This window comes from Cervus canadensis, chromosome 5, assembly GCF_019320065.1.
Source record: "Cervus canadensis isolate Bull #8, Minnesota chromosome 5, ASM1932006v1, whole genome shotgun sequence".
In the NCBI taxonomy this organism is placed as follows: Eukaryota; Metazoa; Chordata; class Mammalia; order Artiodactyla; family Cervidae; genus Cervus; species Cervus canadensis.
Window position 1 is genome coordinate 47,564,120 of NC_057390.1, and position 22,396 is coordinate 47,586,515.

General features: G+C 44.2%; 1 protein-coding gene across 1 annotated transcript in view; it reads right to left on the minus strand.

The window, feature by feature from the left end:
- Positions 1–13,116, minus strand: part of TTL (tubulin tyrosine ligase) — a 34,232-nt gene extending 21,116 nt beyond the window's left edge. Inside the window, exons 1-3 of the mRNA XM_043468811.1 lie at positions 12,780–13,116; positions 8,430–8,508; positions 1,312–1,544 (exon numbers count right to left, since the gene is read on the minus strand). Of these exons, the coding sequence (XP_043324746.1) occupies positions 1,312–1,544; positions 8,430–8,508; positions 12,780–12,936 (469 nt within the window). The 5' untranslated portion in view covers positions 12,937–13,116. The remainder of the gene's footprint in view (positions 1–1,311; positions 1,545–8,429; positions 8,509–12,779) is intronic.
- Between the last annotated feature and the right edge of the window lie 9,280 nt (positions 13,117–22,396).

A 22,396-nucleotide genomic window follows, 5' to 3' on the forward strand; every position in this document is an offset into this window, starting at 1 on the left:
GGACTTGAGTTTATTCTAGTTGCCTCAGGGAGGCAGCTGGTAAGTCTTGAGTGGGGAGTTATATGATCATGTTTCCATTTTTAAAACATCATTGGGCCCGAGAGCAGGAGAGCTGCTGTGAAAAGGCATTGTAATTACCAAGATTAGAGAGAACAGGAGCTTTGATGTCAAGTGAGAGCAGTGGAAATGGCAAGAAAAGTTCTATTCGAGACTATTTTAAAGGTAGAGTTAGCAAGACTTGCTGATGTGTTAGAGATTGACTGTAAAGCAAAGAGCAGACAAGAAGGACTCCCAGGTTTGGGGTCCAGAGGCTGGGTGAAAAGTGGGATCATGTACTCCATGAGCAGGCAGAAAGAGGAGCAGGTTGGGGTGGGTATAGTTTGGAAGGAAACAAAAGGTTCTACATCAGACATATTAAGTTGAAAATGCTTACCGTTGGGTTTGGAGCTTAAAGAGAAAGCCCTCAGCTCAGAGACACTTTTGCTTATTTTATTTTACTTTATTTTTAGTATACAGTAAGTCCCCTACATACGAACCTTGAAGTTGCAAACTTTCAAAGATGAGAACGTGCGTTTGTATGTCAAAATCACGTAAGGCAGTTCACGTGTCTGGAGCACGCTGTCACGTGCTGCGTCCTCCACAACCGCTTGTGCAGCTTGCCCTTCGTCTCCTGCTGCTCCTGACCCTTCAGCTCGGCCATCTCCCACCTCCTCTCCCTCCTCCTTCAGTAACTCTTCTTGCCTGTTCCCTCGATGCCAGCCCCTGTGTGCCAGTTGTTGTACTGTACTACTGTACTTTTCGTGGTACTGTAGTGTCAGATGAAAAATGTTTATTTTTTTTTAATGTCTTATTTGTGTGAAAAGTATTATAAATCTATTACAGTACAGTACTATATGGCCGACTGTGTTAGTTGGGTACCTATGGGAAAATCCCCTGGAGAAGGGAATGGCTACTCACTCCAGTATTCTTGCCTGGAGAATCCCATGGACAGAGGAGGCTGGTGGGCTACAGTCCATGGGGTTGCCAAAAGTCAGACACGATTGAGCTACTAGGCACACGCACAAACAAACTGGGCTTATGAATGTGCTCTCAGAATGGAACTAATTCGAACGTAGGACTTTCTGTAAGTGATTTGGAGATACACATTTCTAGGTCATCAGAACCTAGTTATTTTAAATTGTGTAACTAGATGTGGTCTCTATTCTGGAGGATTCAGATTAGAATAGTCACTGATCTAAAGACATCATTTGAATCTAACAAAGCATATTATGCACCCACAGGGAAGGGAGAGGGGCAGTGATGCCAACTCACCTTTGGCTCCGGCTGATGACTTCGCAATCCAAACGTTGCCCTCTCCCTCCTCTTTCTTTCTGTTATATGAAGCCAGGAAAAATTCTCTCTCGTCCGTCCTTGAACTATGGAACGGTGGATGGATTCCATTCTGAGCTGGAGCAACTGGGGTCTTGAGGTTGGTTGGATAAATCACATAGGACTCGGGGAACCATGTGCAGGACTCAGCCAGTTCTGGGCTGGTTTTGATGAGCCTGGCAGACGATAGAAGGTCAGTCTCTCTTCTGAGGACACTCTCTCCCTCTATTCAGAAAAGCCAGTGCTTCGCTCCACAGCTCTCCAAGGAGGCATGGCCAGAGCCTGGAGAGCCTGGGGCATACCACGCCCCACTCTTGGCCTCACTGGGCAGACCTCCAATGGACCACAGAGCAGCACACAGCTGTTACGCAGGACCTTACAGGCACACTCCATGGAATTCCAAAGGGGCTTAATGTCCAGAACTTTAACTCCTCTTAAAATGCATCACTAAGGAAACTTAACTTGCAATGATCCTGAACCAACATATTTCCAACAAATACGCTGTAGCCAAGCTAGACCTGCACTAACAAACCCAAGTGGAGAATTGAGGAAACTATCTGGATTACTAGCAAAAATACTACCTTGGCCCAACTCTGGAGAGAAAAGCCTAATACTCTGGAATTTGAATTATCTAAAGATTTATTTTAGTCTTTTACTTCTTGCTTTTAGCTCAGCCTGGTTACAGTGGCAGAGTAAGAAGAATCTTTTTTTGGTGAGGGGAGGGGCAGCCCCATGTAGCTTGCAGGATCTTAGTTCCCAGACCAGGGATTGAACCTGTATCACTGGACTGCCAGGGAATTCCCAGGAAGAGTCTTTCTGATGGAACACAGGACTCTGGTGGTCATAACTAAACACATCTCCTGCCTCCCAAATAACATAACAAGGGGGATATAAAATCAGGCACTTAATACACACAAGGGCTTCCCTCGGCATCTCCTTCCCAATGAGATCTCTAGGGGGAGGCACCAGCATCACCTTTCATGGATGAGGTACTGGGTCACAAAGAAATGAATTTCCCAACATCATAAAGGTAGTGAGGAACAGGTAGGATGCAAGCTCTGAATCGTTCCCAAGTCCTAACTCTAAACCCATTCTTGGTCCCCAGGAATCAGAGGAGGGAAGAACCTAGCCAAAGACACTCACAAGTGTCCCCTGAGCTGAACTTCTTTGTCTCTCTAAAACAGAAACGGCAGAGCCTGGTCTGTAATCAGCAAAACTCAGTCTGCGAGCCAACAGCAGAAATAATGAAAAGAAGCTATAAATTTAGATTTTTAAATAAAGCTCTTCTCTGATAGCTCAGTTAGTAAGGAATCCACCTGCAATGCAGGAGACCCTGGTTCAATTCCTGGGTCGGGAAGATCTGCTGCAGAAGGGACAGGCTACCGACTCCAGTATTCTTGGGCTTCCTTTGTGGCTCAGCTGGTGAAGAATCCGCCTGCAATGTGGGAGACTTGGGTTTGATCCCTAGGTTGGGAAGATCCCCTGGAGAAGGGAAAGGCTACCCACTCCAGTATTCTGGCCTGGAAAATTCCATGGACTATAGGGGTCGCAAAGAGTCAGACACGACTGAGTGACTTTCACTTTCACTTTAAGTCAGAGGCAATGGAATTTAACTTAAAGAACTCAAAATAACCAAAAAACAAAAACAAAAACAAAACCATACATTCTTCTCACAGATCATTCGGCTCTATCTGCACTGTCCAATATGGTGGCCATGAGCCACATGGAACTTTCAAGTGCTTCGCAGCGCTTGAAAAGTGGCCAATGCAACTCAGGAACCCAATTTCCAATTGTGTCTAGTTTTAATTTAAAAGTTGAAGCATTGTAAGATATGTTTCCATGAAGCACAACAGTACTGTTTTGGCAAGATGATGTTTCCCTTTAACCACTGGGTGACCTAAGATGCTGTTGTTGGAGGGTGGCCTGTGTGTCGGGGGCACACGCTGCTTCTAGTATTAAACATAAAACATAAAAGCATCACTGTTCTCTTTGTGGACAATAGATGGATTCATGCGAATTGTTTTCCAGGCACTGATGAAACATTATAACATGCTTATTATGCTCATAGCACAAGTTATAGTAATAGCTTTGTTGTTGTTGTTTACTCAATAAGTTGTGTTCAGCTCCTTATGACCCCATGGACTGTGGCCCTCTAGGTTCCTCTATCCGTGAAATTTCCCAGGCAAGAATACTGGAGTGGGTTGTCATTTCCTTCTTCAGGGGATTTTCCTGAACCAGGGATTGAACCTATTATTTCCTGCAGGTGTTTCTTTACTACTAAGCCACCTGGGAAGCCCTAGTAATAGCTAGGTAATCATAATTGGTAAACAAGCATAATTTTTTTTAAATAAAAAAAAATGTGTATGGACAAGTTCTTCAATTTAAAACAAAGGTATACTACTGATTCAAAACTGAGCAGAGATGCAGAAGCTAGAGCTATAACTACATAATAAAGGAAAAATAAGCACTAGAAGACATTCAATGTGTGTCACAAATTTCAACATGGATGGCAATTAAAATCTGCTGTGGAAGAAAAAATGAAGTTTGTTGTATAAAGGGGACATTTTCAAGAAACATAAGGAATTTGGTAAGTGTTTACCTCTCAACAGTCAAAAATCAAACAATGAAATTAGTGGCTAAAATCAGATTAAAAATTCAACAGAAAAAAACTTTAAACACATTTTTAATAGGATCTGGGTTTGTAACTTTGTTCAGCTATGAAATGGCTTGGATTCTTACATAAAAAAACAGTATCGTTTTAGATGGAAATGCAGTAAAAGAATTTTGAGGAAAGCCTAAAAAAATATTTTACAAAAAGTGGATGGTCTTTAGTTAAGCCATCAATAACTGCCCAGAGAGTACAAAGCATTTCTAACAATATCAAAGATTCAATCAAAATTTGAAAAATTTGAAATATTTTTCCTTAGCGTTAGATGAGTTGGGTGACAGAAGCTGCCCAATTAATAATTTGTATGTTTTGCCTCAAAAGATTTCCAAATATATGAAAAAATATTGTCAAATTGCAGCCTAAAATATAAACACATGGTAAAGATACTTTCTAATCTTTTACATTTGTCAGAAGAATTTCATCTACATGTGAAAAAATAGTTTCTATCATGACAGACATTACTTCAGCTAACCTGGGTTAAAGTCTGGATTTACTGGGATTTAATAAACTGATGATTGCTTGGTTGTTGTTGTTTTTTTTTTCTTTATTGCTATATTTTACTGCATGATACATATCGACACATACTGAAAACATTTGTACTCAGTATGGATAAATTGTTAAAATGGTTCAATACATACTTGCAAATGATACAATGAAGAATGGAAGAAACACAAGATGATGAATTTAATCATCCTGTGTTCTTTACCAATGCCCCTGAGTGAGAGAGAGAAGAATTTTACCAGGATTCTTGTACTGTTAACTCCAATTCACATTCTCTTAAAATAAGAGGAATGCTTACCAAATCATTCTTTTTAATTATTAGTTCATTCAATAGTCAAAGATAAAAAATGGCCTTGTGATTTATATTTTTTCACCTATATCCATGCTGCATGTGTCTTTCTTTCTTTTTTTTTCCCCACACCCAAGGCATGCAGAATCTTAATTCCCAAACAGGGATCAAATCTGTGCCCCCTTGCAGTCAAAGAGCAGAGTCTTAACCACTACACCTCCTGGGAAGTACACCAATGGAAATTTAATGTTTGAGTTTAGATAAATATAAATATAAAATACACACCAGATTTTGAAGACTTGAATACAAAAATAACATATCTCATTAGTTGTTTTTTATATTAATTACATGTCAAACTGATGTTTTAGAATTATTTGGTTAAATAAAATATATTACTAAAATAAATTGTACAATGTCTTTGTACTCATTTTTAAAAATTAATTAATTAATTTTTTGGGCTGTCTGGGGCTTCATTACTGCACGGGTTTCTCCCTAGTTGTGGCGAGTGGAGGCTACTCTCTAGCTGTGGTGCGCAGGCTTCTCATTGTGGTAGCTTCTCTTGTTGCAGAGCCCGGGCTATAGGGCCTGTGGGCTCAGTAGTTGTGACTCCCAAGCTCTAGGGCACAGGCTCAGTAGCTCTAGTACATGGGCTTAGTTGTTCTGAGGCCCGTGGGATCTTACACCAGGGACGGAAATCGAGTCCCCTGCATTGGCAGGCAGATTCTTTACCACTGAGCCACCAGGGAAGCCTTCTTTGTACTCATTTTAATGGGGCTACTAGGCAATGTAAAGTGACACATGCAGCTAGCACTCTATTTACTTTATTTTGAATCTGCCAGCAACACAGGGAACCTGGGTTCAACCCCTGGGTCAGGAAGATCCCCCGGAGAAGGGCATGGCAACCCACTCCAGTATCCTGCCTGGAGAATCCCACTGAGAGGAGCCTGGTGGGCTACAGTCCACAGAGTCGCGAAGAGTTGGACACGACTGAGCGACTAACACTTTTTACTTTCACTTTGAGCCATATAAACTATGGGACAAAGGGAATGACCGCAATCCTTCACAGGACACCTGAGAGAATGAAGGGAGCTTAGAGGATGATAACCCCCAGCCCGTGTAAGTCACATCGCCATGTATAGGGTGCCATAACAGACCACATCACATGCCATGGGCAGGCAAAGAGTGGGCATGATCCCCGACATCCCCACAGATGGGACACGGGGATTCTGAGTGGCACTGACCAAGGTCACAGAGATCCAGACACTTACTCAGATCTACTCATGCCTCTAGCTCTGAACTCTCTCCATCTTATCTTAGCTGCCAAGTATGCAAATATAGAGAACATTACTTTTCACAGTATCCTCTGCTTTTTACTGAAAAAAAATCCTACCTTTATCTTTAGGAAAAAAATCATAGAATGAACAAGCACTTTATCAAAATATCTAAATGAATAACCTCAATAAATAATCCCACTTCTACTCCTAGTTCTTATGAAACAAACTTCTGACTTCTAAATATGTAAATAAGGGGACTTCTCTGGTGGTCCAGTGGTTAAGAATCCACCCTGCAATGCAGGGGACATGGGTTTGATCCCTGGTCAGGGAACTAAGACTCCAAAGGCTGTGGAATAGCTAAGCCTGCACACCACAACTAGAGAATTCATGCGCTACAGCTAAAGACCTTGCATAAGGCAACAAAGATTCCATGTCACAACTAAGATCTGATGCAGTCAAGTAAATAAACGTTAAAAAACAAATAAATATGTAAATATGTAAAAAGAAGACTTTATGAAGCTTTGTTCTCCTTTAGGAGTAGCTGATAAATCATGAAAATCCATCACAGAGAGACGTGGATACATAAATTACTGAGGGCAGTGAGTCTGAGCCAAGAGGTGGAAATACTCCTAACAACACAAGTCAGTAAATATTTAGAGCCTGGAAAGCAGTATGATTGGGGAAAAGAGTATTTTCATTGAGTCACGCCTTCTAGTGTCTTACCTAAGTGATGTGTTTGGCTACATACGCATTCACACCAGTCACCGTACAGGCAATCCTGGAGACCTGATTTGAGGGGCCCCATCCCTCTTTCATTTATACAGTATGGACTCTGACCCTCGCATGAGTCCAAGACTTTACATAAATTAATTCAACTAATCCTTACAACAACCCCGAGGTAGTTGCTATTAATATCCTCATTTTACAGAAAAGGAAACTAAGGCATAGAGTCAGATGCTCACTCTGTGCCACTGTTACAGACATTATGTGCATTACAACCTCTTTGTGAAGGATGCACTGAGGCTTAGAGGGATCAGAAAATTTGCCCAAGCTGTTAAGAAGAGTTGAAATTAAAACCCAAGCTGCTGATCCTAGATCTTAATCACTGGATCAGGCTGCTCCCTTCCACCTTATGACACTGCTCTTCTTTTTTTGTTCTGTCACACCGCAAGGCATGTGAGATCTTAGTTCCCCGACCAGGGATGGAACTCATGCTCCCTGCATTGAGGAGGAAATGGCAACCCACTCCAGTATTCTTGCCTGGAGAATCCCATGGACAGAGGAGCCTGGCAGGCTACAGTCCATGGGGTCACAAAGAGTGACTGACTCTTTGTGTCTTAACCACTGGATCACCAGGGAAGTCCCATGATGCTGTTATTTTGGCAGTAAGCCATAAGTGAACTGCTCAGAGATGGGTAGTGTGGTAGATACTGGTATATTCTCCCCAGGTGTCCCTACTGAGGGGCCCCTGGCTGCTGCGAGTTTATTGCTATAAGCTTATGTGCACCCCTTCTCCAGGGACCAGCTGCTGCCTAGAAATGCTGGGAAGGTGCGTCCTCCCATAGCCAGTGGCTGACCAACATCAGAGTCTAGACTATCAAGGGACCGTTTGCTCCCAATTTCCATGGAATCAGGCTGAGTTGAGATTTCAGCTGAAACCACCTCTTTGCTTGGCTGCTTCCCCAGCTTCCCTGGTTCTCAATGAGTTTCTCCTGCGAGCCCTCTCCTCATTAATCACTGCCATGAAAAGCCCTGTCTCAGGCTCTGCTTCAAGGGATCCTCACCCAAGAGTTGTTGTTGTTGAGTCGCCAAGTAGTGTCCGACTCTTTGCGACCCCATGGACTGTAGCCCGCCAGGCTCCTCTGTCCATGGGATTCTCCAGGCAAGAATACTGGAGTGGTTGCCATTCTGGGGGGATATTCCAGACCCAGGGATCGAACCTGTGGATTAGCAGGTAGATTTTTTTTTTTTTTTACCACTGAGCCACCAGGGAAGCCCCTCATGTAAGAGACAGACAGGCTTTACCAGACATATACAGCAAAGTTTGGATAACAATCAAAACTACTATTTGGGGACTTCCCTGGCAGTCCAGTGGTTAAGACTCCTAACTTCCAATGCAGGAGTCACAGGTTCGATCCCTCGTCAGGGAACTAAGATTCGGGCAATGTGGCAACACACACACACACACACCAAAACTGACCTTTGATTGCTTTCTAAATGAAAGTATTTTCACTCTTAAAAGACAACTCCACATTCTGCTTAAATGCTTTAGGATGAAAGCTCACGTTTAGGTGACAATGGAAAACACTGGGTCTTAAAGAACACTTACTTCACTAAAGATGCTTTGCGACACAGTTTGTCGGCCCCTCTGTAGTAATTCACCAACTGCATCAGCCCAGGCTCATGACCTGTGAAGCAAAGAGGAGGTTCAGAAAGGAAACAGACCATTTCTCCGATGGAAAACAATGTCAGCACCCACATACAGGACAGAGAGCAGCGTGTCATGCTTAGCTCGTCTTTCCCCCATTATCAGACTGGGTGTTGGAAAGGGAGCGATTCTGTTGCCCTGCACCTCAACGCCCCTTTGCTCGGCTTTCGGCTGGCAATTCTCACCCTCCCCAGAGTGGAGATTATACCAGTATCAAAGGTCTGCCGAAGACTACTGCTGCCTTTGTTCCTAGTGTGAACCAGTAATTTCTATTTTGCCTCTCCTGGATCCCCACTGTACCCCACTTGTGGCTTAACACATGGATTTAATAATCTCTGGCATCACCGACTCGATGGGCATGACTTTGGGTAAACGGGAGTTGGTGATGGACAGGGAGGCCTGGCGTGCTGCGATTCATGGGGTCGCAAAGAGTCGGACATGACTGAGTGACTGAACTGAACTGAACTGATACAGTAAAAACTTAAGTGGTCAAACTTCTGATGTTGCTATCCTTGCTCTCTACAGCCATCGAGGAAGGCAGTAGAACTAAGATCCTGCTGTTCTCAAGCATGTCTACCTCTGCAAGCTTCTAGGGGAGCCATTAGCTAGCTGAGGGGGGATGGTGGAGAGGTCATGTCTATAAATTCAGAAGCCCTGAGAATACTCTTCTGTGCATACTCCCACTGGGAAACTCATTTTCAGTAGGTTGCACTGCATGCCCCCCTCCTCTATAAAACTAAAGCAGAAGGATACAAATAAAAACAAAAGCCTCAATTACAATTTTTTTTATCAAAGTAGTTGATTTACAATATTGTATTAGTTTCGGATGTACAGCAGTGATTAAGTTATACATGTATCTCTCTATATATATTTCAGATTCTTTCTTTTTTTTAAGTACAAATAGTTTTCTTCTTTATTTATAGGTTTTTCCCACTCTATCTTCTTGGGCTAAAAGAATTTCAGATTCTTTTCCACTGTATTTAATAATCATATCCATTACAAGATATTGAATATAATTCCCTGTGCTATACAATAAATCCTTCTTTTTCATCTATTTTCTATATAGTAGTGTGAATTGGTTAATCTCATAGGCCTAATTTTTCCCGTCCCCTCCCTCCCCTCTGGTAACTGTAAGTTTCTTTTCTATGTCTGTGAGTCAGTTTCTGTTCTGTAAATAAATTCATTTGTACTATATTTTTTCGATTCCACATATATGTGATACATATTTGTCTTTCTCTGTGTGACTTATTTCACGCAGTATGATAATCTCTACAAAAGCCTCAATGTATATTTAACATCCTAACAAAATGCACTGAGTTTTCAGCCACACAAAAGTAGAATGAAACAAAGGGAGTTTGAATTGAAGATGCCAGAGGTAAGAATAATTCATCTGAGGACAGCATATAACCAAATAAGAAGTTTCAGGTGCTAACTAGCTCTTATTATCTCCCTAAAACAGGTGGACTGGTTCACACCTAAACTGCCCACTTTCTCATCTCCATGGCACTAGCATTCTTGGGCCTTTATCCGGCTGGGCCATCTCCTTGGGTTTTGCACTGTGTACAAAAGGTAAATATCCCTAACATTGATGTCATATAACCACCTGGCTGTGGGATGCTGTTTTGCTTTTTTTTTTTCTGCTTGTTTTTAAGAAGCTAATCTTTAAATTTTTTTTATTGAAGTATAAGTGTTCGGTGTTTTTTTTTGGCTGACATTCTTTTTAGAATTTCTTTTTTTAATTTTTATTTTATATGGGACTAGAGTTGAACTGGGGCTTCCCTGGTGACTTAGTGGTAAAGAATCCACCTACAATGCAGGAGTCGCAGGTTCCATCCCTTGGTAGGGATGATCCCCTGGAGAGGACACTGCAAACCAGTCCAGTATTCTTGCCTGGAGAATGTCATGGACAGAGGAGCCTGGTGGGCAACAGTCCGTAGGGCTGCAAAGAGTTGGACACAACTGAAGAGATTTAGCGCCCATGCACACAGTTGTTATTTCTGGTTATACAGCAAAGTGATTCAGTTATACATATATAGAATAGTTTGCATCTGTTAATGTCAAACTCCCAATCAGGATGCTTGGGAGTTAATGTTATACAAGTTTCTGATGTATGATGGGGACTCCATCGAAGGACTGATTCCAACCCCCAGAAATCTTGGAATAAGAAAATGTGTCTGGAGATTGCCCCTTGTCTCCGCAGGAAGCCCTCAGCTTTCTCATACAAACCAAACGTGTACTGAGCAACTGTTGACTTCATGGTACCGGTGTAGGTTTTGGACCTCCTAGAATTCTGCTTCTACATCCTAGTGCTGAGCCCCACAGCAGTGCTGGTGGCCCCTGCTTCCACCACCGCTGAGCCACTGTTATCAGTTGGTGTTTTTTTTCTAATTTATTTATTTTTTATTGAAGGATTGTTGTCAGTTTTTATTTTATTTTATTTTTTTTCCAGATAGTGTGTTGTCAGTTTTTAATTTTAGGATTCCAACCTCAGCTCTTTCAGCCAGGCACCACCCAGTCCAAAGAAGAAAGTCTGTCAGGCAGGGAAGCAGAGAGAGTAAGGAGGAAATTTAACATTCTCAACTATAAGCAGGTCTTCTTCTTTCAGGGAAGGCATTCTTCTTGCTGAGGGCTTCCTGGGGAGACAGTTTAACAAAAGGCAATCTCCAGGCACATTCTCTGTATTCCAGAATTTCTGGGGGTTGGAATCAGCTCTTCCATGGAGTTCCCATCATACATTAGAAATTTGTGTAAGAATAAAAAGTTGTTCGTGGTGCCATTTTAATGAAATTTCAGTAAGGATAGGGTGAACCCCCTTCATTGCTCAAATCATTACAATTCTACAGGCCCCCACCCAACTGTGCTCTCCATGCAAGCTCACCAAGGGCTTACTGTTGTTGTTTGGTCACTAAGTTGTGTATGATTCTTTGTGATCCCATGGACTGTAGTCCGCCAGGCTTCCCTGTCCATGGGATTCTCCAGGCAAGAATGCTGGAGGGGGTTGCCATTTCCTTCTCCAGGGGATCTTCTCCATCTTGGGATCGAACCCATGTCTCCTGAATTGGCAGGTGGATTCTTTACTGCTGAGCCACCAGGAAAGCCTTCAGCAAGGGCAAGTCAATTCCAGATGGCTATTTTCATTCTTTGCCTCTTGCATCTCTCCACCCTCTGACCACACCTATTTCTAAAAACGGTCTCCTCTACTGGAGGTAGGACACTGCCCTCTCTGGGACGCCCTCCAAAGCAGAGATGACTTTTCCTTATTATTGATCCTCCCCTTCCATTCTTTGTTAATACGTTGGGGTCCCAAACCCAGGGGAATTTTGGCAGGGCACACTGACGACCTCGAGTGAGGCTGCAATTCTCGGATGACTGTGCAGTGAGGAGTGGCCGTGAGACTATGCTCAGGTCAATGGGATGTGAAAGGAAGTGATCCGCACAACTTCTGGATTACGTCATCTAAAAAGGAGCCGCTGGTCCTCTCCTTCCCCAGCCCCTTCCTACAGGCGGATATGGAGATGTGGTGCTGCCTGCTGCAACCATGGGCACGAACGGAACTCCCTCGGAGAGAGCAGGCAGAGAATCCAGTGTCACGAAAAATTTGCATTCAACACGAAACTGTGGAAACGTGTTCTTTGGTGGTCTAAGGAAATGTCCAAAATCAGACACCCGTCCGCCCTTCGCCGGGCTGGGCTCACAGGTTTTGGAATTCAGAGGTCTTTTCCAAATCCCCTGACAGTTTGAGTACTCGGGGAGCTCAATCCTCAGAGCTTTTTCAACACACGCAAGCACCCCTCCCGAGACCAAGTAGGCAGGGCGGAATCCTCGGAGGAGGAACTATGCAAGAGGACTCCAGTCAGACATCCGTCCCCGGCTCGCAGAGCCTCGCGCCGCCCGGCGATCCGCCCAGCCGACCTACCAGATTTGGGGGTGTTGGGCCCTGGGGAATCCGGGGAACAAGCGGCCTCGGCTCCCCGCCCCCGGAGAACCGACGCCGCCGGGGGGAGGGGGCTGCGGGGGCCGGTCATTGTCAGGAGGCAGCTGCCGTCCCGGGGGCCCGCACAGCCACTCCCGCCCCAAATTCGATCGAGGGCAAAAGAAGGCAAGAAAAACGCTGCGCTTGGCCCACTAGGGATGCAGTTTTCGATCTGACCGAGGAACGACGGAGGGGAAAAGGTTTCCGACCTTAAAACAAAAGCGCTCGTCCTACGGGGGAAGGGAGGGAGCAGGAGGGCGCAAAACGGGGACGCTCACCCAGTCTCCCGAAGGGCAGCCGGTTCCTTTCTCCCAGCATCAGGTTGAACCTGGGGTTGTCCCGCCGCAGCCGCTTCCAGTGGCCGGTGGCGAGCAGCAGCCGGGACACCTCGGCGTAGACGCTGCTGTTCTCGTCGCGCACCACGAAGGTGTACATGGCGAAAGGCCGCGCGCCCGGGCCGCCCCGGCAGCCGCCGCAGGGATCAGCCGGCCGGGCTGCGGCTCAGCTAGGGACCATCCCGGGCTCCCGCCGCGCTCCCGCCCCGCTCCGGCCCCGCCCCGCACGCTCCGACCGCGCCCCCGCGCCCGCCCCCAGCGACTCCCGGGTCCCGAAGGCTGCCCGCTGTCGGGCGCCTGCGCGTCTGCTGTAGCCCCGAGCGCAGCCCGGACGCCGCGCCCACCCCCGGCGCGGTCCCGCTCATCCCTGGCGCGGCCACTCCCACCACCGGCGCGGCCCCGCCTCCGCCCCGTGATTCCGTGCGGCCGGCCCTGAGGCTTGCACCTATAGGCGCGCCCGGCACCCTCCCCGGGCCGGCTCCCTGAGCCTGAGGGTGCAGGGGCTGGCTGGAGGAGGGGGAGCGCGGCGGCGGGAGCGGGCCCTGGAGAGGACCGGAAACTGGGGCGGTCCTCCCGAGCCCTGGGTCACTGTCGAGGGGCGGGGACTCGGCGGTGTCGGAGGATCACTTTTGAGGGGGCTTGCAGGTAGCTTTCCATCTGCTATTTCAAGGGGATATTTTATGGATTAGAAACAAGTTCTAAGGCTTCATACTGTGTCTACGATGCTCTCCTTTTACTCTCCTGCTTAAAGACCGCAGAGAACCAGAAGCGTTCCGGTGGCTGCTGGTTTCCTTTGGGGCGAATGCTCCTTACACTTTCTGAGACCTCCTGGGTGGCGCACAGCCGTGGGTGGGTTGGAGGTGACTTTAGATTCCTTAGGTCACTGACATGGGGCTTCCCTGGCGGCTTAGTGGTAAAGAATCCACCTGCCAATGCAGGAAACAAAAGAGACTGGGGTTCAATTCCTGGGTGGGCAAGATCCTCTGGAGAAGGAAATGGCAACCCACTCCAGCAGGCTTGCTTGGGAAATCCCGTGGACAGAAGAGCTTGGCGATCTACAGTCCGTAGGGTCGCAAAGAGAGGGTCACGATGGAGCGACTAAGGTTGTTGGTCCCCTGCATACAGGCCCTGGGGAGCCCTGGATCTGCCCTGATCTTACCAGCGATGGGTCACTCGTTTTCCCTTCTTCAGACCGATTTCTCCTTAGGAGTGAGGGGAGGGTGGTACTTTGAAGTCCGTTCAGTCCTGATCTCACTCTAAATTCCTTTTAGGAAACAATTTTTGATGCATTTGAGGGAAGGAGAGAGGATTTCTGTCAGAGGTTCCTAGACTTCCTTATAAATTACCCACATCAGCCAGGCCTCTCACATCTCTTACTCTTCTTCAGCGAAAGAGCATCCGGGACCTGCTGTCCCATTGCTCACGGTATTTACTTAGCATATTGTAAAAGCGCGCTCCTAGTTCGCATCCAGTTGGGCCACTACCTGGAGGCATCACTGGCAGTGAGAAGCTGGCTCAGCGGGGAAACAGGAGCAGGACCAGGAGGGCTGGGGTGATTACATTTCCTCACCCCCCAAGTCCCACCCCCAGCAGTCGGACATCCCTGAGGAATGAGAGTTGGTAGGTAGTCCCCCGGCTTCCTCACCCCTCCAGTGACTGAGTCTGAGGGGAGGCATACTTCCTACACCTTAATTCAAGGTCATCAGCAGAAGCACTCCAGTTGTCCACAGCTGTAAACTGTTCATTCATGCATCTTCTCTTGTTGGATTCCTTCCTTCTGGTTTACTGTCCCATCTCTCTTGGGATCACATATCAAATAAACTCCTTGCTCTCAATCCCTTTATCAGGTCCACCGTTTGGGGAAACTCAGGCGAAAACATTGTAACTGCTTCTCTTCACAGCCAGTCATCTTAAATATTTATTTGACTGCGGCATGCGAGATCTTCAGCTGCCACATTCAAACCCTTAGTTCCTTGACCAGTGCTGGAACCCATGGCCCCTGCATTGGGAGCATGGAGTCTTAGCCACTGGATCACCAGGGAAGTGCCATTCACAGCCAGTCATCTTGACAGTGACACCCACTTTCAGCCTTCTTCCTCACTCACTCCTCCTGCACCACCCACTCACCCCTGCAAGCTGGCTTCTCTCTCTACTGCTCCACAGCCATAAATTTCATTAGGACTCTGGCTGTCTAAATCCAGTCGTTTCTTTTCTCCCTTTTCTTACCTACATTTTATAGTGAACATTATCTTGTTTGTTTTAGTTTTTGCACAGCATCCTTTATCTGTGACTCATTTTTATGCTTGGAACCCACTTTGTGCGATTCTGGTGGGATCAACACTGTACATTATAGGCATTGGAAAATGAACATCCAGGCTTGGTCCAACAGGAAAGCTCCATCCCTTTTGCCGTTGTGATTGGTGAAACATAAAAGAGTAATCTAAATTTTCTACCTGAGCTATGGATAAAGATAAAGACTCTCTCTCCCTCTTTTCCTAACTGCAGTTGCTTAGGTTGGAGATTGTGTGGGACACTAGTTGGGGAAAACCCTGTCTGAGAGTTGTTATCCATCCTCCTTTGCATTAGGCCTTGCCATGTAGGTATAGGAATATGGACTTGTCATATTATGTAAATGAAGTGCTGTGCATTTCTTCCAAGTCTGGACCTTAGAGTTTGGACAGACCTTCTCCTTCTTCTCCTGGAAGCAGGATGCACAGTCAATAACAGTAGTGGAATGCAAAGTTGTAGGAAATTTATCAAAACCCATTGCATGCTGGGTCATAAAATAAGCCTCAACAAATTTCAAAGATTTGAATTGATTCTGAACAATTTCTGTGACTGTGGTGGAATCAAGCTGCTTGGAAATTAAGTAAAACCCTTCTAAATAGCCCATGAGTCAATGAAGAAATCACAATAGTATGCAAACATTTTTAGATGTAGTATATCAAAACTGGTAGAACACAGCTAAAGATGTCCTTAAATGTAAATTTATAGTCTATAGTTCATATGTTAGAAAAAGAAGAAAGACTGAAAATCAATGATCTAAACTTTCACCTCATGAGATTAAAAAAGAATATCAAATCAAACCCAAAGTAAGTAAAAGGAAAGAAGGAATAAAAGAGGCCAAGGAAATAAAAAACAAATGTACAATAAAAAAAGTAAGTAAGCCAAAAGGAGGTTTAAAAAAAATTTTTAAGACAATTCAAATTGTTACACATTCAAACCAAACAAACAAACATAAAAGGAAACACAAAGAACCAGTATTAAAATAAAAAAGTAGACATCACTAGAAATCCTGAAGACATTAGAAAGAATAAGATACTAGAAATAATTTTTTGCCAATTAATTTGACAATTTGGATAAAAGTAGACAAATTCCTTGAAAAACCCAGTTTACCAAAACTGACACATAATTATAAAATCTGAATAATCTTATATCTATTAGAAAGATTGATTCTAGAAAAGGGAAGAAGGGAGGGATATATGTATACATATGGCTAATTCATGTTGATGTATGGCAGAAACCAAGATAACACTGTAAAGCAATTATCCTCCAATGAGTAAAAAGGGAGCCACATGTCTAAATATTTTAAAGGTATAAACCAAGCCAATAAGTTGCTAAATAATGTGTCTATCCCTCTACCTTACAAATATACATTTATGAGAATGACCCGGAAGGTCAGGATTTTTAGAATTCTCTGACTCATAGAAGTTCCATGCCAGACCTTGGTAAGACCAGAAGAGATGGCCCTGGCCCCTGCCCACAGCCCACCTCCTTGACTCCATCCTGTGCTGTGAAGAGTTGTGCATCATTCATGGGGACACTGTATCCAGGGAATTTAAGCTCCACCCACTCACCAAACACCTCCCACAACAGCTGGTCTTCTCCCACCCTGCAGGCCTAGAGGTGCCTACACCAGCCATGCCACTGACCCTTGGGAGCATGGACCCAGGGAAGAAGCCTGTGAGTGCCCAGGCCATGAGCTGGGCTGTTTGGACAGTGAATTCTGGTTCTCAGATACCTAGACTAGTCCAGAAAGCAGGAAGATTATAGTCTTGGGGTGGCCATATCCCCTTGACCTCACAAATATCTCACATAGAGAAGGATTTGGCTAGAATGGGAGCTTTTAAAGAAGGACCTTTTTTTTTTAACTTTTTATTTTATATTGGTGTATAGCCAATTAACAATGTTGTGACAAATTCACATGCACAGCAGAGCAACGCAGTCATGTATATACAGATATCCATTCTCCTCCAAACTCCCTTCCCATCCAGGCCACCACATAACATTGAACAGAGTTCTCTAGGATACAGTAGGATGGAAATTTTTTACACGGCCTAAGGTTGATGCTCTGAAGATGCAAGTTGCAAAATCCTCAACCACCCTTTCCCCTCTCTTTGCCCTTTGTGTCTCCTACTTGGACACCAAAGCAACTCAAAATTGTTTTACCTTCTACCACCTGTGACATCACCACAATCATTCCATGCTTCCGTTACTGCATGTGTCTCCTGGCTGTTCTTCTTGTTCTAGCTCCTTTACCGCCCCTCTTCTCTGAACATCATTACTGGGTTAATCTTTCTAAAACACAACATTCATCATGTCTGTCCACCCATCAGAAACTGCAATGGTTCATTGAAGCCAGCATCCTCAGTTTCAAGTTCATAGCCTTTCATTATATCTTCCCATTGGAAGTTCCCTGCAGTGTCTCCCACACTCCATCCAGTTTCTAAAGTGCCCTGATCATCATCAAGGTCAAATAAAACTGTGTTTTAATGTTGAGTGTGTATTGAACCTGCCCAAATAGATGAACCAAATACCATATGAATCGTAAAGTCCTTATTAATCAAAATCTTTAATGAGCCAGCATTTTCTTTCTCATAATTATGCTAAGTAAAATAAGACTTACTATTTCTTTAGCTTGAGGTCTCAGTTGCTCCTAAGCATTTTGGAGATACCCTTCAATGGAGCCGTTGACCCCTTCCCTGAGGAAGAATGCCCACAACATCCTTCTGCCCCCAGAGAACCTATATTGCTGTTCTCATGATGCTAAGCACATGATGTTATGTTCACTGGATCATAAGCTCAAGGACCATGTTGTTCAGTTTTACATTTCAGCGTTTCTTGCTGAACTTTCCCATGGCAGGTATTTAATACTTTCTGAAGAAAGAAAAAAAAAAAATAGTCCTAACTGTTGTGAAAGCATGATGAGAGAATTTTGTTTGTTTTTCCAATAAGGACATGAAACTATAAAATGAAAAGCTTTCACATACAGGAAGAGTTTAATTGGAAACATTCCTTCTGCCTTTGATAGACTGATTTTAGCAAACTCTTCCTGCATATTATGCTGTATACAAAAGTCCATGGACCACACAGATTTTTTTTTCTTTTTTTTTTTTAAATAATTTTTTACTGGGACTTCCCCAGTGGTGTGTGGTCAAGACTTCACCTTCTGAAACAGGTGGTGTGGGTTTGATCCCTCATTAGGGAGTTAAGATCCTACATGCCTTTGGGCAAAAAAAAAAAATACTTAGAAACCTAAAACAGAAGTGATATTGTAACATTCAATGAAAGAGTTAAAAAATTTATTTGGCTGTGCCCCTTCTTAGTTGTGGCAAGTGGGATCTTGTAGTTTCAGCGTGTGAACTCTTAGTTGCAGCATGTGGGAACTAGTTCCCTGACCCTACCCCAGCTCAGCCCACACCCCACACCAGCCAGGGCCCCACTGCACATCCTGGTACCGTTCTTTTAAGGCAGTGAGGTAAGTTCTGACCAGATAACTCCTTGCCCATCAGATTCCTGCTGGACCTTGAGAGTGGGATGGGTTTGCAGCCCGTGAACACAGACAGAGAGGAGACCTACCTCCACACAGTTCATGGGGTCACAAACAGCTGGACATGAATTAGCAACTGAACAACAACACATCCAACCATGGAAAAGAGCCATGGAAATAGGACCAATAGAGACCAGAATGTACCCACAATTATGACTATGGAACAGAAGGACTGGAGGAAGCTACGAAGTTTGTCAATGGTGGGTAATACCAGAATCGATGGGGTTTTTTTGGTTTGTTTTTGCTTTATTTTTATCTTTCAGCCACACTGCACGGCATGTGGGATCTTAGTTCCTGGCCAGGGATTGAACCCTAGTTCCCTACATTGGAAGTGTAGAGTCTTAACCACTGGACAGCCAGGGAAGTCCTGAGAATTGTTTTTTTTTTTTTGGTGCTTTTTTTGTACTGCATTTTATGTCAAGAGGTGTCTGCCGAGACATAGAGAACAGACTTGTGAACATAGTGGGGGAGGGGGAGGGTGGGACAAATTGACAGAGTAGCATTGAAACAAAATTGACAGTGTATCATTGAAGGGTATACATCACCGTATGTAAAATAGATAGCCAGCGGGAGTTCCCTGTATGACAGGGGAAGCTCCAACCTGGTGCTCTGTGACAGCCTAGAGGAGCGGGATGGGGAGGGAGGTGGGAGGGGGGTTCAATAGGGAGAGCACACATGTATACCTATGACTGATTCATATTGATGTGTGGTAGAAACCAACACAATACTGTAAAGCAATTACCTTAAAATTAAAAATAAGTTTTAAAAATGTGTTAGTCTGCTAATTAACAGCTTCAACATTTTCTGAGCCACTCTGCCCAGAGAGTGTCGCACTCCTCTATCCTCATCCAGCCCATCCATGCAGCCAATGGACACCAAATTGATGCACTAAGTTGTAAAGTCCTTGAAGGACAGCACCTTGATCTTTTCATCTTTAGGTCCATCCAAGCGTCTCTCTTACCACAACGAGAATATTTTCCACTTCAGTTGAACTTCTTAATGCTGAGATTGCAATGACTGTGTTGGTATTTCTTGCAGCAGGGGTGATAGAAACAGAGGTCTTGGAGCACAGGAAATGCCTTATTCTCAAGGCATGAACTGCTCACTCAATATTTAACAAATCCTTGTTCCAGACTTCGCTCCCCGAGGCACAGAGCATGCAAGATGCTGCCTGCACAGAGTTTCTGTTCCTGGGGAAGTCTGGATTTTCCCGGATGCAAGGGAGAGGCATTTTAACTGAAGGAGCACTTATTTCTGCTATCTCCGCAGCTGCAGTTTTGGGTGGGAGTGACAGCCGTAAAGGACAAGAATACCTTCAGGAAACCTCACACCTCACCCTGTTGGAGGAAGTCATTTTTCCTTTGTCTTCATGCTCCTTCTGGGATGAATGCAATGGCTCCCATGCAGAGATACAGGAAAATAGAAAAATAACTCAGTGAGCTGCAGTCAAAGGACATTGTGAAATCTAGAGTTAGAGGGTAGCAGTGACTGAGGTGACACCCACGCCTCCTGTTCAGTGGAGCCCACACCCTCCTCCTGCCTGGATCATGTTGCTGCAAAGTGATCCCTGCTCCGAGTTTACACACAGGATGACAGACCTGTGAATAACCAACTTAATCAGATATTGGTGGCATCTTTTCAAACCAAGACATCCAGGAAGTTGCCACTTAGCATAAGTTAAAAAAGTATTTATTTTTGGCTACACTGGGTCTTCATTGCTGCTTGCGAGCTTTCTCTAGTTGTGGCTCTTGGACTTATTTGCCTCGTGGCATGCGGAATCTTAGTTCCCTGATGGGGACCATCCTTGAGAAGCACTGTTTGTTAACTCATTGTTATCTTAATTTCTTTCAAGTCTTTGCACATAGTTTTCTTTGAACATACTGTATCTGTTTTGAAAACATTGATAAAAATAGCTTTTTTGTGAATAAATTTAACATTTTTAGTCACTTAGAGACAGTTTCTACTGACTGCTTTTTTTTCCTTTTTCTTACATGTCTCATAATTTTTGTTAGAAATTGGTCACTTTAGTGACTCTGGATTTCTTTTTTCTCCTAAAGTTGTGACAAACCTAGACAGTGTATTAAAAAGCAGAGACATCAGTTTGCCAACAAAGATCTATATAGTCAAAGCTAAGGTTTTTCCAGTAGTCATGAACAAATGTAAAATTTGGACCATAAAGAAGGCTGAGCACTGAAGAACTGATGTTTTCAAACGATGGTGCTGGACAAAACTCTTGAGAGCCCCTTGGACAACAAGGAAATCAAACTAGTCAATCTAAAAGGAAATCAATCCTGAATATTCATTGGAAGGACTGATGCTGAAGCTCCAAACCTTTGGCCACCTGATGGAAAGAGCTGACTCATTAGAAAAGTTGGGATGTTGGGAAAGATTGAGGGCAGGAGGAGAAGGGGGCGACAGAGGATAAGATGGTTAGATAGCTTCACCGACTCAATGGACATGAATTTGAGCAAACTCTGGGAGATAGTGAAAGACAGAGAAGCCTCACATGCTGCAGTCCATGGGGTTGCAAAGAGTGGAACATGACTTAGTGACTGAACAACAACATTTACTAGTCTGCTTGGACTATATCTATGGAATCTGCCTATCTCTTCTGTGGTGTGTGACCACATATTCATAGATGGCTTTACTCAAGAATATATTTTTGTTTTTATTGTTTAGCCTTGTTTTTTATGGTTTCCCTGTGTCTCCACAGCTCAGTGGTCAGCCAGTGATTGGACAGAGATTGTACCCAAACACCTCAAACCAGTTAGGCTTCATCTTATGCTGATGCATTTTTTTATGTAGACAGAAGAGCACATTCATGAGGTAGGCTGTTCTCAGGTCTGTGCAAGTGGTTTCATTTCTGATGGGTGTTTTTGGGTTTTCTATGCTTATGTCCAAGACCTTAGCGACAGTCAGGAGTCCATAAATAGCTTGAGGATTCTTGATCTCTCTTACATATATGCAAAGGGTTAGCTGGGAATGTGCTTGCCCTTATCACAACCTCAACCTCTGGCCAGTAGAAACGAGTCCTTGACTCTCCTAGACTGTCCTGGCTCTGGGAAACTACTTTCACTGAGTAGGATCCTGAGTGTGGCCGTTGTCTGCAGTTCCAAATTGAGTGAGACCCCTTTAGGCAAAAGAAAAGTTGCTAGTTCTCATGGCTTTTTCCTACCTGGTAGAACTCCATGCTGAAGGGAGAGATGGGATTAGACACAGACCAGAATGCCATTGATTTCCACCAAGTCCAGCATTTGTTCAAGCGTAAACTTCTCAGATTGTTGAATGCCTCTGGCCAATTTCCAGAGTGCAGAAATGATTGGGGGCAACTTTGTCCATTTTTATGGTGGTTTTTAGGGGAAAGCATTTGACAGTCTCCTCACTCAACCATATTCAGAAGTACTGCCTGAAATCAACTATCCTTCCCAAAGCTTTCATATTTAATTCTTTGAATCAAATTCCCTCTGTTTTAAGTACCTAAACTGACTTCTGTTTTCCTGATTAGGCACAACTCACACACCATGCAGCCTTTAGAAACTTATTGCAAATCGAGGAATGAGTGATAATTTGAATAGGAAATAATTCTCAAAAGGTTTGGCACCATTCATGTGCCCCAATCTTTTGTTTCCTCACTTGTAAAGAGAAATCAAAGTGAAATTCATAGCACTTATCTAATTAAAGTTTTTAGGAAATAAGGAAGATGATGTACGGGAAACATCTGGGACTCAGT